This window comes from Girardinichthys multiradiatus, chromosome Y (assembly GCF_021462225.1).
Source record: "Girardinichthys multiradiatus isolate DD_20200921_A chromosome Y, DD_fGirMul_XY1, whole genome shotgun sequence".
NCBI lineage: Eukaryota > Metazoa > Chordata > Actinopteri > Cyprinodontiformes > Goodeidae > Girardinichthys > Girardinichthys multiradiatus.
The window spans coordinates 26,173,331-26,186,746 of record NC_061818.1 but is presented as its reverse complement, the minus strand read 5'-3'; the positions used below and the strand labels follow the sequence as shown (position 1 = coordinate 26,186,746).

The 13,416-nt window shown below is 38.3% G+C and overlaps 1 protein-coding gene across 1 annotated transcript in view; it reads left to right on the top strand.

Moving 5' to 3' along the window:
* LOC124864015 (protein tweety homolog 2-like) overlaps positions 1-13,416 on the top strand; it is a 50,131-nt gene that overhangs the window by 28,415 nt on the left and 8,300 nt on the right. Inside the window, exons 5-7 of the mRNA XM_047358616.1 lie at positions 1,349-1,569; positions 6,664-6,759; positions 7,650-7,722. Of these exons, the coding sequence (XP_047214572.1) occupies positions 1,349-1,569; positions 6,664-6,759; positions 7,650-7,722 (390 nt within the window). The remainder of the gene's footprint in view (positions 1-1,348; positions 1,570-6,663; positions 6,760-7,649; positions 7,723-13,416) is intronic.

Below are 13,416 nucleotides of genomic sequence, written 5' to 3'. Positions count from 1 at the left end.
AAAATGCAGTGATTATTTATTTATTTTTTATTTGTATAGTAATATTGTATATGTCATCCGAAAATTACCAGAGTTAAAGTGGTACTATTCAGCTGTGCATTAGCAGCTGGTGAGACTCATTTACAGCCATGTCCGGTATGGAAAATCTTCCTTATGACTTCCTTTTCTGAGTGGAAAAAGAGCTATAATCCATTTTAAGGGGAGACAGGGCAGTCAAGATTAGGGAAATGTGGACCACCCCCAGCAACTCTCTGATGGATTAAATTTTTCACAGTCAGGCAGAAGGCATGTGGATAAGATTTGAGGCGTTACGGGAGAAACTGTGAGGGATGATGAGCATCGGGGTGGGGAATGAGAGCAGGTTACTGGCAATTGTACACTCTACCCTTTGTGATTGCTTGAGTAGAGGAAAGGCCTGTAGTATCTTTGCAGCATCTCCACATCCGTAGTCATTCTGTGGACCTACTTAGAAATCATTCTTGGCATCTCTCAGTAAAATTTAATCAATGGTATGCTGTTTCTGCAATGTCAAGGAGACAGATAAACTATCTTCCTGAAGGTACATTTTCATAGTGTAGGACTGAACTGTCTCAGCTAAGTTTATTGAATGTGTTAAATAAATAAAAAGTAATGGAGGGGCTGTCAATCTTTGCAAAGTTTAGAACTCAAACTGAATCGATTTGGTGTTTAATTCTTAAAGTGCCTTTGTGTTGGAGGTAGAGGCACTAATGTGGCTACAACTGATAATACTTTTCCTGATGTTCTTTGAGGAAGAACTGGCATAATAAGACAATGTGTGAGCACATCCTGATGTGACTCTAAGTTGCCTTTGTGCCTTTTCCTCTTATAACTAAAGGGAGACTATGGAGACGTATTGTTAATATTTTGTCATTAATGTTGTGCGACCATTGTACGAAAAGGACAAACATTATTCATTTAATGCTCCACAGGCCATGATTAATTTGTGTTAAATGTGTTGATAACGTAAAAGAGCAGACAATAACTCAATTTCTTTTTCTTTTTTCAAAATGAAAAGTAAACTGTATTTAGTCCATTTAGTTGTGCTTTTTCTTTATCTCATTTCTTATTTAGAGATGTGCAATAACAGGTATTTGCAGTATTACTTACTTGCAATATTTACCTCAATAAAACACAGTTAAAGAGAAATATTATTTATAACATCTTTTTTTAACTCCTATAGTGTATTATTAACCATTTTTAATCTGATTTATTTATAGGTCTGATTCCATCTTAATTTGCTCACCCTGTTGTGTCAGTGTCATTCTATTTTGTCTCTGATTGTCTTCTCTGTAATGGCCTTTCAATTCTATTTTTTCTGCTTGCTTAGGTTGCAGGAGCTCGAAGCAATGTGGAAGCTGGACTTAAACAGCATCTAGAAAGGCTGGATGAGATCTTTGCCACAAGGACTGAGTACCTCCAAGCTTTGCGCTTTCTGCAGCTTATGGTCAACAACATCATCCGTGAGCTGACGGCTCTGCCAGATATCAGCAAAACCAAGATTGACTTGGCAGCCTTTGCAGACCAGACTGCTTTCATTGAGTATTACAGGTATGTGGAGCTTTACCAGCTCCACTGAGTTCATGGGGATATTTTTACTTTATGTGCTTGCAGATTGAGCAAACATGCTGCTTAGAATGGAGTAGTAGTGGATATACAGGTCCTTCTCAAAATATTAGCATATTGTGATAAAGTTCATTATTTTCCATAATGTAATGATGAAAATTTAACATTCATATATTTTAGATTTATTGCACACTAACTGAAATATTTCAGGTCTTTTATTGTCTTAATACAGATGATTGTGGCATACAGCTCATGAAAACCCAAAATTCCTATCTCACAAAATTAGCATATCATTAAAAGGGTCTCTAAACGAGCTATGAACCTAATCATCTGAATCAACGAGTTAACACCTGCAAAAGATTCCTGAGGCCTTTAAAACTCCCAGCCTGGTTCATCACTCAAAACCCCAATCATGGGTAAGACTGCCGACCTGACTGCTGTCCAGAAGGCCACTATTGACACCCTCAAGTAAGAGGGTAAGACACAGAAAGAAATTTCTGAATGAATAGGCTGTTCCCAGAGTGCTGTATCAAGGCACCTCAGTGGGAAGTCTGTTGGAAGGAAAAAGTGTGGCAGAAAACGCTGCACAACGAGAAGAGGTGACCGGACCCCGAGGAAGATTGTGGAGAAGGGCCGATTCCAGACCTTGGGGGACCTGCGGAAGCAGTGGACTGAGTCTGGAGTAGAAACATCCAGAGCCACCGTGCACAGGCGTGTGCAGGAAATGGGCTACAGGTGCCGCATTCCCCAGGTCAAGCCACTTTTGAACCAGAAACAGCGGCAGAAGCGCCTGACCTGGGCTACAGAGAAGCAGCACTGGACTGTTGCTCAGTGGTCCAAAGTACTTTTCTCGGATGAAAGCAAATTCTGCATGTCATTCGGAAATCAAGGTGCCAGAGTCTGGAGGAAGACTGGGGAGAAGGAAATGCCAAAATGCCAGACGTCCAGTATCAAGTACCCACAGTCAGTGATGGTCTGGGGTGCCGTGTCAGCTGCTGGTGTTGGTCCACTGTGTTTTATCAAGGGCAGGGTCAATGCAGCTAGCTATCAGGAGATTTTGGAGCACTTCATGCTTCCATCTGCTGAAAAGCTTTATGGAGATGAAGATTTCATTTTTCAGCACGACCTGGCACCTGCTCACAGTGCCAAAACCACTGGTAAATGGTTTACTGACCATGGTATCATTGTGCTCAATTGGCCTGCCAACTCTCCTGACCTGAACCCCATAGAGAATCTGTGGGATATTGTGAAGAGAACGTTGAGAGACTCAAGACCCAACACTCTGGATGAGCTAAAGGCCGCTATCGAAGCATCCTGGGCCTCCATAAGACCTAAGCAGTGCCACGGGCTGATTGCCTCCATGCCACGCCGCATTGAAGCAGTCATTTCTGCAAAAGGATTCCCGACCAAGTATTGAGTGCATAAATGTACATGATTATTTGAAGGTTGACGTTTTTTGTATTAAAAATACTTTTCTTTTATAGGTCGGATGAAATATGCTAATTTTGTGAGATAGGAATTTTGGGTTTTCATGAGCTGTATGCCAAAATCATCCGTATTAAGACAATAAAAGACCTGAAATATTTCAGTTAGTGTGCAATGAATCTAAAATATATGAATGTTAAATTTACATCATTGCATTATGGAAAATAATTAACTTTATCACAATATGCTAATATTTTGAGAAGGAGCTGTACAACTAAGGCACAGAGCAGATGGGATTTTATTGATCTCTCCTGAGACACGCAACCCGGAAAAGCCATTTGTCCGGATTACTAAATAAATGAAAGCTGAAATTGAGCTCATTTTCCAGCATGGAGTTAAGTTCCTACACGTATTCCCTCCCCAGATAATGATGCATGGCAGTGTTTATTTGGTCATAAATGATCTCCATATCCTGAAAATATCTATCTATCTATCTATCTATCTATCTATCTATCTATCTATCTATCTATCTATCTATCTATCTATCTATCTATCTATCTATCTATCTATCTATCTATCTATCTATCTATCTATCTATCTATCTATCTATCTATCTATCTATCTATCTATCTATCTATCTATCTATCTATCTATCTATCTATCTATCTATCTATCTATCTATCTATCTATCTATCTATCTGCATTTGGTAAAATAATTGCTCAGTGTTTTTGTTTAATGTGGCTATCTTCAATTGAAAATTAGCCTGGTGTTTCTTTAGTAATACACTTTTTTCATACTTTCAAAACAATAATTTTGCCACTCTCCAAGCTCTCATGTTACAATTTTTTTCATGTAATTATTTTCAACAGGGTTTATCATCTTAAGTTTTACAGTTTCTTTGTATTTACCATTTATATACAGCAAGTGACAGGCAAAGTCATGACAAAAGTGGCCCAAAGTGTTTAACATATTTTCTTGACACACTTTGTCCAAGAAAATGTTTTATTTAAAACATAATTAATAAAAAATGTTATCACTAATATTTTAGTTAAATTTTTACCTGTGAAGTGATTGTCGTAGTTAAGTGATTTGCATGAGACACACTGCCCTGCCTACTCTGCTGGCTAAAAGCATTAGACATAGTTAACCTGAAACCTTTTTTTTCCAAAAGATAAGTATCCCTGCTTTATAGTAGTGGTGTGCACAAACACGATTGTTGTACTACTATTTATTGCATCTCATATTACATTTTGTGCCTTTTGTGCTATCCCTGCTATTGTTTATGTAAACAAATATAAGTCATTTATTAATTCCATATATAATGCAAATATTTATTGAATCAAAATTGTGTTTCTCTTGTAAGATGTTATTAATGAAAGTTCTACTAATGTTAAAAGATCAAACACTAAGAACTGGCGCGGCATATGTTACATCTTTTGATGCCCAATACACAAGAGGACTTGCCTACAAAGTCAGTGTGACTCCATGGGCAGCAATGTCTGCCCACCAGTCTGTGTTTAGTGTCCATAGTAACCAACTGTTGTGCTGGGGGATTTTTCCACTACTTGAGCTATTGATTTAGGTCTTAACACAGGTATGCGTTTATTGTATTCTGTATTGGAATACGGGTTTCGCAGGAAACTATTTGCTTTGCAATCTATATTCAAGGAAATCAGCTACCAGCATCACTAGGGATGGGAGAAATAAACTTAAAATTGTTAGAGTATTTTGCTGTATTTATTGCAGATAAACATGGAGATTAAAAAGTATTAAAATAACTCATACCAGCCATTTTTGGCAACAAAATACTGCTCTTACAAAAATCCAAACGTACCTGTTGTTAAATAGCCAGGTACATTAAGTAGGGAAGAGTAACACCAAAGAGCACACAATAACTGCATTTAATCACATTTTTAAATATACATGTATATTAATTTTTGCTGTCACGAAGCCAACAGTGGAACAAATTGTGAAACTAACAATCCCAACAGTACTATTAGTTTTTGGGGTTCATACACATACATTAGATGTTATTTGTCATGATAAATCACAGTTCTTATCATATTAAAAAAAATTTCTTAATGACTGTAAATAGTACAACAATTACCAATAGAGACTGTGTACATGCTGCATATTGACTTGATGAAAAAATCCATCCTATTATCTAGGTGACGAACAAAAAAGAAGTAATGGAGCATCTCCTTCAAAATAAGGCATTTAATATCTTCCATAAATCACTGGAGGTTATGTTATCTCAATTGATAAAAAACAGCAACAACAAAAAAACTTTAAAGCATGATGCCAAAATTAAGACTAACTTTCTAGGAATGAGGCCGTTTTACAATTCTTGAATGTCAAATCAATTGCTAGAACCTCAAATCTGCTAGATAATTGACGCTTGTGCACAATTGAATGTTCACACATATATCACAATTTATTTTGGAATTAATAAAGCAGTGAAGACCATCAGTTATAGAAAACTTCATTTACTGCATCACTTATTGGGTATTTTAATTTATCTTGACTGTTTTGGGGAATAAATAAGTAAGTAATGGAGTTAACATATTTTGATTTTTTTTTCTAAATAAATAGAAATGTGAATGGCAGATTTATCTGAACATATACATTTCCATTTTTCTGTATACCTTCTTCTGTATCATTTATAGAAATGCTTAGTATTTCTAATACCTTACATTCCAAGTAAAGCACATTCAACCATCCAAATAACACACATTGTACTATTAATGCTGAAACCTCCCAATATCAATTTCACAAACCACTCCGCATGGCTCCACATGGCGTGTACTTTCTGTACCAACTCCGGATTTTCCTTTAGACCACAGTTATCTGACACTGATCCCCTGGGTTTTGATTGGATTGTATGTGGCTATTGAACAGCCTGCAGCAGAGTTTTATTGAACAGAAAATGTTACAGCAATATACTTGGAAAAAAATAACACTGTTCTGTTTTTCAAGCATCATATTTTTCTCTGCTCTCACTTTGAATTCAGTTACATCTGCAGCAGGTGCTTCAGTCGTTCTGCTTTCACAGACAAAGTAAAAGTTCACAGCCTTCATTCATTTACAGCCTTCTGTGAGTAAAGTAATGGTAATGGTTTATTGAGTCAAGAGTACCTCTTCACTTCTTTGTGAGCAGGGGTGAATCATATTCTCCACTAGTAATAGAGCATAGAATGCATGCCATAGTTTATACTTCACATTATCTTGCAAATTTGCCTGTTTGAGTCCCATCCTGAACATCCATGTTTTCGACATAAATGTAGCATGTTGCTGAGCCATTGGGTGTTGAGAATAATTCATATAAACTTGCTTGGCTGGTCAGAACCGCATATATGCACACTCGCACTACAAGCTGTAGCTCAGCGATAGCCATTCTTGTGAAGGACATTTTCAGAAGAGAATGAAAAATTAATGTCTATGGATTGGTAGTGTTCAATTATTAAGCCTAACAAGCTGGAAATTACCTGAAACAGACAGGCTCTAACTAGGAGATAGGAGTGCTGGTAGAAGACGCATACAGACATCTCACACCTCATTTCAAACCAATGTCTGGCCAGCACTTGCTGATATTGTTTGTGTGTGAAAGGTAACGATGGAGCTTGTTACTGATGCAACACTCTCTTGTCTTATAGATGGCTGACTTATCTGCTGCTGCTGATCCTTGATCTGGTCATCTGCTTGGTCATGTGCTTGGGGATAGCTAAGCATTCTCAATGTCTGCTGATCACGTAGGTACCATAAATTTGAACTTTTATCTCAGTCTAAGACTGTATTCTTGGTGGTGGGGGGGGGGATTGTCTAATTAGCTGATTGAAAATAGTTTTAGATTAAAAAACTGAAGGAAATTGACACAGACAGTGCAGTAATGCTTGGTTCTTCATATCTGGGCTAGTGATTCAAACCAGCAATGATGTGCAAATCCTCATTTCAGACTCCCCATCCCATTTGCCCAATTTAGTGCAACCTACATGTCAGTGTTAGCAGATGATGCTCAGGATCGCTATTCACATCCCTCTCTAATGGGCCCCCACTAATGCCTATTGATCGGCTGAGAAGGATAAGACTGCTCCCTTAACTAATTATTAAGTGCTCTCAGGATGCTTTATTGGTGCTTTCAAGAGGGTCCGAAGAGTGAGTCGGTGCAGCAGAGCCCTCCTTAGCCTTTTTATATCCATCACTGGGCAATTTTTTCCTCCTTTTACATCGCTTATCTACCCCACACTCAGAGCACTTTCTCTAGCTTTAAAAATCTTGTTAATAGTTGGAAGATTTTCTGCAGTGGTTTCTTTTTGCAACTCTTCAGTATTAAAACCTTATTAAAGTTGTCAGTCTTTAGGTCTGAATAAAACTAGAGACTACCATCAGCCTCCCTGACACTTTATGGTGGTTGGCAGCCAACAGATTTCGACTGGAGCCTGTATGACTGATATTACAGGAGCTCCATTAAGTAGAAAGTTAGTTACTATAGTTTTTTGTTGAGGCTAATCTGTTGTGCACCAACATTTTGTGTTATTAAAACAAAGTATAGATTTATAGATTTTTGTATAAATCCTTCTATAATGTCTGTATTTTGCCTTCACAATTACAGTCTCCATAAAACTGCTCTTATTTTCTCCAGAATCATTGGTTTTGTGGTACTATCCTTGATTCTAAGCTGGGCTTCACTAGGAACTGGCACTGCGACAGCTGTGGTGAGTAATGTAAGCACATCTTTAAAAACAAAAAAACAAAAAAACATTGATCCTATTACGTTTATTGTACATCTATTCTTACCTCATATTTATTTTATTTGTCTCATGTTGTTCATTCTAAGGTGGGGTTCTGTCAAAAAACCTCTTTACCAACATTCAAACATGTTGACTTCTTGAAAAGTGGCTGCGTAGTTTATGATAAGCTCTTTTCTAAGGTCAGCCACACAGTAAGCTGATTACGAATCTCAAACCCTGCTGTAAACGAAGGAGCTTTCTTGCTTTAATTGTTGCTTCTGCTTTCTTCAAAATCTTCCACTGCCTTTGCTTGTTTTTCTCCGTCTCCTTCAAGTTTCTTTATTTTTGACAGATTTTTCTATCTTATCAGTTCTACAACATGTGTTCAAAGCATGTGTGGTTAATGGTGCTCATATTAGGGACACCGTCGGAGGTCTAGGAGATAACACTTTGCTTCATGCCTTCTCTATCCCTTATGTCCATGGCAGGCTAACCTGTGTATCCTGTGTATTGTCCCTCAGGGACGGACAATTCGTCAGCTGTTTCAAGAAAAAAAAGTCTGCCAAATACTGGTTTTAATTCCAAAATTACCTTTTGTATGGGTGGGACTATAGCTCCAAGAGATTCTTTTTAGGTTTTCAGAGGTGTACAAAGTCTGGTCAGGGGCTGATTTGTGGTAATCCTCTAGGCGGTACTGTAGATACATTCTACCTTGGGGACGCTGTGGTTCTTGCTGTAACTGGTGGGTTGCCAGTTTGAACGCCCGCTCTGTCCATGTCAGTCAGTTAGTCTGTGGCGCCTGTGTATGACACTGCTGTCAGTGAGCCCCAGAGCAGCTGTGGCTACATGGTAGCTCACCAATGTCAGTGTGTGAATGCGTGTATGAATGGGTGAAAGACTGATTGTAGTGTGAAGCGCTTTTAGGTCTCTGTGGACTTGATAAAGCGCTACATAAGTTCAGGCCATTTACCATTTTACCATTACCTTGCCTACCTAATTTCCTATCTATGGATATATGTTTGAGGTTGAATTAAAAAAAATAAACATTTAGATTAGCCGCAGATCAGGTGAAGAATGTCAAATGTAGAGCATCATTTATTGAAATGGTGTAATTTTAAAATCTGTTATACTGCCACATCTTTTCAATTTAGTTCAGTTCAGTTTTATTGATATAGCGCCAATTCACAACACATGTCATCTGAAGGCACTTCACAAAGTCAATTCAATCGAATCATAGAGATTTCAAGTCAGGTACATACACTCACCGGCCACTTTATTAGGTACACCTTGCTAGTACCGGGTTGGACCCCCTTTTGCCTTCAGAACTGCCTTAATCCTTTGTGGCATAGATTCAACAAGGTACTGGAAACATTCCTCAGAGAGTTTGGTCCATATTGACATGATAGCATCACACAGATGCTGCAGATTTGTCGGCTGCACATCCATGATGCGAATCTCCTGTTCCACCACATCCCAAAGGTGCTCTATTGGATTGAGATCTGGTGACTGTGGAGACCATTTGAGTCCAGTGAACTCATTGTCATGTTCAAGAAACCAGTCTGAGATGATTTGTGCTTTAAGACATGGCGCGTTATCCTTCTGGAAGTAACCATCAGAAGATGGGTACATTGTGGTCATAAAGGGATGGACATGGTCAGCAACAATACTCAGGTAGGCTGTGGCGTTGACACGATGCTCAATTGGTACAAAGGGGCCCAAAGTATGCCAAGAAAATATCCCCCACACCATTACACCACCACCAGCCTGAACCGTTGATACAAGGCAGGATAGATCCATGCTTTCATTTTGTTGACGCCAAATTCTGACCCTACCATCCGAATGTCACAGCAGAAATTGAGACTCATCAGACCAGGCAACGTTTTTCCAATATTCTATTGTCCAATTTTGGTGAGCCTGTGCAAATTGTAGCCTCAGTTTCCTGTTCTTAGCTGACAGGAGTGGCACCCGGTGTGGTCTTCTGCTGCTGTAGCCCATCCGCCTCAAGGTTCAACGTGTTGTGCGTTCAGAGATGCTCTTCTGCATGCCTTGGTTGTAACGAGTGGTTATTTTAGTTACTGTTGCCTTTCTATCAGCTCGAACCAGTCTGGCCATTCTCTTTTGACCTCTGGCATCAACAAAGCATTTGCACCCACAGAACTGCCGCTCACTGGATATTTTCTCTTTTTCGGACCATTCTCTGTAAACCCTAGAGATGGTAGTGCGTGAAAATCCCAGTAGATCAGCAGTTTCTGAAATACTCAGACCAGCCCGTCTGGCACCAACAACCATGCCATGTTCAAAGTCACTTAAATCACCTTTCTTCCCCATTCTGATGCTCTGTTTGAACTGCAGCAGATTGTCTTTACCATGTCTACATGCCTAAATGCATTGAGTTGCTGCCATTTGATTAACTGATAAGAAATGTTTGTTAACAAGCAGTTGGAGGACAGGTGTACCTAATAAAGTGGCCGGTGAGTGTACATTCTAATCAATCCTAACTGGTGCGGTCAGATTCAGTTATCTCTTCAAATTGGTTAAAAAGTTTTTCTATCTAAGGAAACCCAGAAGATTGCATCGAGTTAGTGACTTGTAGCAGTCACTCCTCCTGGATGAGCATGTAGCAAAGTCACTGGCATTGACTTCGCAGTAATCCCTCATACTGAGCATGCATGTAGCAACAGTGGAGAGGAAAAACTTAATTTTAACAGGAAGAAACCTCCAGCAGAACCAGGCAATCTACATCCTCCAGTAAAAAATAAAAATAAAAAATGGTTCTCAATATCAAGGAGCACCAGCCTTCTGTTATTTGACAGTTTTTTAGATAAAGATGGTCAAAACACTTTGGTACTGAATAAAACATTGTTTTCTGTTCTCAAGGGAAGTGCTTAGGCCATGTTTAGTGTGACTCTGACTTTCTATCTCCAAGTTATAACAACAATATATTTTGTGGTGAGAGGTCAAAGTTTGGGGTCTGGCCCTGCCCACGTCCTTCAGTGAAAACGTAGGGTTTTGATCACTTTTAATCACCCAAGTTCAAAACTCCTAGGAGACGTTTATTAACATGTGTAAAACATCAAAATAGTGGCCTTAAATTAAAATAACCAACCTCCAGTTGGGATTTGAATATGCTTCCAACAGACTTTTGTGTTTGTCCTTTAGAGTTCTAGATATGTATCAGTTTTCATAGCTTTATGTAAATCGGGCCAGAGGAACTGCACTGTTGGGGTGTTATGGAGCATTTTCTATCGCAACATTAATACTCCGAATTTTCATCAACCCTGACTCATGTATAGTATTCCTTGAGTTTTTGTTAATGTTTAAACTTCCAAAATCATTTGGCAAAATAAGTGAAAAAAATAACTGGAAGAATAAACTGTTCTGAATAGCACCGCTCAAGCCGAATTATTCTCCATAAACAAAAAACTGAAAACATCTCCTATGGCTTCTGTTGATTCTCATCAATATGAACCATTACACAATATTTTTTTTAAATGTCCCTGCAATGATGCCTCTGAGCTGTCAGGTCAAGATGATCCAAAATAGGTGGGTACAGTTTGTTTGTGCTGAGTAGCTTTCATCTGTTTTGCTGTGACATGACAGGTGAACTGAGCTGAATTTAACAAATAATTATCCTCATCAGTTAGTCATCTTTTTGGCATTCTTGTATATCAGATATGCCGATAAATTAAATTTAGTGTTAATGGTTTTTTCTGGTGGCAGGATTAGCTTACATTAAAAAATATCATGTTCTCAAATGTAGGCCAGTATGCAAAATGAGCAAATAAACCTGTTGCACCTGCACATCATTAGTTTTAGAAACAAAATCATGTTTTTTTCAGAGGAAGCATGATGATGGTGGTGTCCTAGAAAATCCTCAGATTCATACATATTTGATGAGAAGGAGCATAAACAAAATGTCCCTACCAGTATAATGAGACGGAGATGCAGGGCAACATCCCGACAGTGCCTGGCTTGAAAACAGATGTCATATGATTGGGGCAAGGTTATGCTTCACACAGATGTTTGGATGTTTGGTTTTCTTTTATGGATACAAGAGGTTGCTGTAAAATGTGCTTGTATTTGAAGAAACGGTGACGTTTTGTGTCTCATTTGCTAATGCTACATTCAGGTTGCACAGTGGGGATTTGCGTTAAGTTCTTTGGTTCAAATCTCGCCTATCCAGTCCTCTCTGCATAGGTTTTCTGTGGTACTCTGACTTCCTTTCACATACCAGCATTATTTATGTCAGAGTAAAACCAATAAACCAGTCACTTTCTGGGCTATCTGCATGGGTCAGCTGCTTAACAAACATGTAGCTCCTACCTTGACCATTATGCAGTTCTTTCAAAATCTGTCTGTCCATGTTTTACTATACCAGAAATGTATCCAAACTGCTCAGTTTGTCTTTTCTGTAAGTGAGGGAAAGGGTAGAAGCCTTTTTCATGTAGCTGACCAGCAGTGTGCACTAATAGCTGGGGGGAAGGCAGCATTACTTTGGTCTCCATACATCTGGAAAACTCTCACCACTCAGGCACATTTCATCCATCTCATAAAAAGCGTTTTAAACTCTAACAATTGTATGACAAATGTTTTTGCAGTTTTAAAATTGTACCTTCTTAAAACCTCAGTGTAACTTGATATGGATTACTGGCCTATACCGACAATGAAGCGGGTTCTCAGGTTTTTGGATTTAATCGTAAGTAAGCATGACATAATATCTACATCTGTATAGGGATATTACTTTAGTTCAGCGGAGATCGAAAGAGAATGAAAACAAACATATCTTTGCTCTTAACAGAAATAAACTTTGGAATAATCAATGATAAAATATTCAATAAACACAATAATGCAAATCTTATAACCACAGAGAGAGAAGACTGTCACTGTAGTATCAAGCCAAAAATAATTTTAGTTTGCCAAAACTTTGGCCTGTTGATCAGTAGGTGGTGTTTCCACATGTGATGATCATTTATCTGGAAACCTAACCTCCTCTATAGGAGGTTAGGTTTCCAGATAAGTTTCTTACAAAGATGGATTAAGGTAAGAAGTGAACTTGCTTTGTAATACTCCAAATCCTGAACTGAACCTGAAGTTACCTCCGTGAGCCACTAATCCTGCTTCGTAGTACAGGCCTCAGGTGACAGTTGGGATCGACTCCTGGCCTTCCATGACAGTGAACAGCACAACCAGGGTATCGAAAAGGACTGAATAATGTAGAAAAATTGTAAATTGTAAAATGTCAATTAACAGTCAGCATCAACGAGTGGCGTGGGTTGCTAAATTGCCAGTAAATATATTTCATCTATTTGTCATAAATAATAAGGTGAGACTTTTCGACCACAATTTTGTCTTAAAGTCATTGAGAGACTGATTCATACACTTACAGTCATGGTGAAAGTACACACCCGTTAATTTCAGAGGGATTTTGGAGAATCCTTACTTCTGTTGCTTCAAGTTTATCTTGTTTAATAACTAATGATGTGTTATCTGTTTGGTGCTTTTGGACACTTCTGGTTAACATTTAAGGATTTTAGAACTACTGAAGAGCAAATTTTATTTTGTGTTAAAACCTTAGAAATATTTCAGTTTGCCTTCTTTTTACTATTACTGTAAATACCTTTGCAGATATTTAATTTGATGGGGTTGTTTTTGATCAGTCATTATTACACATGATAGCAT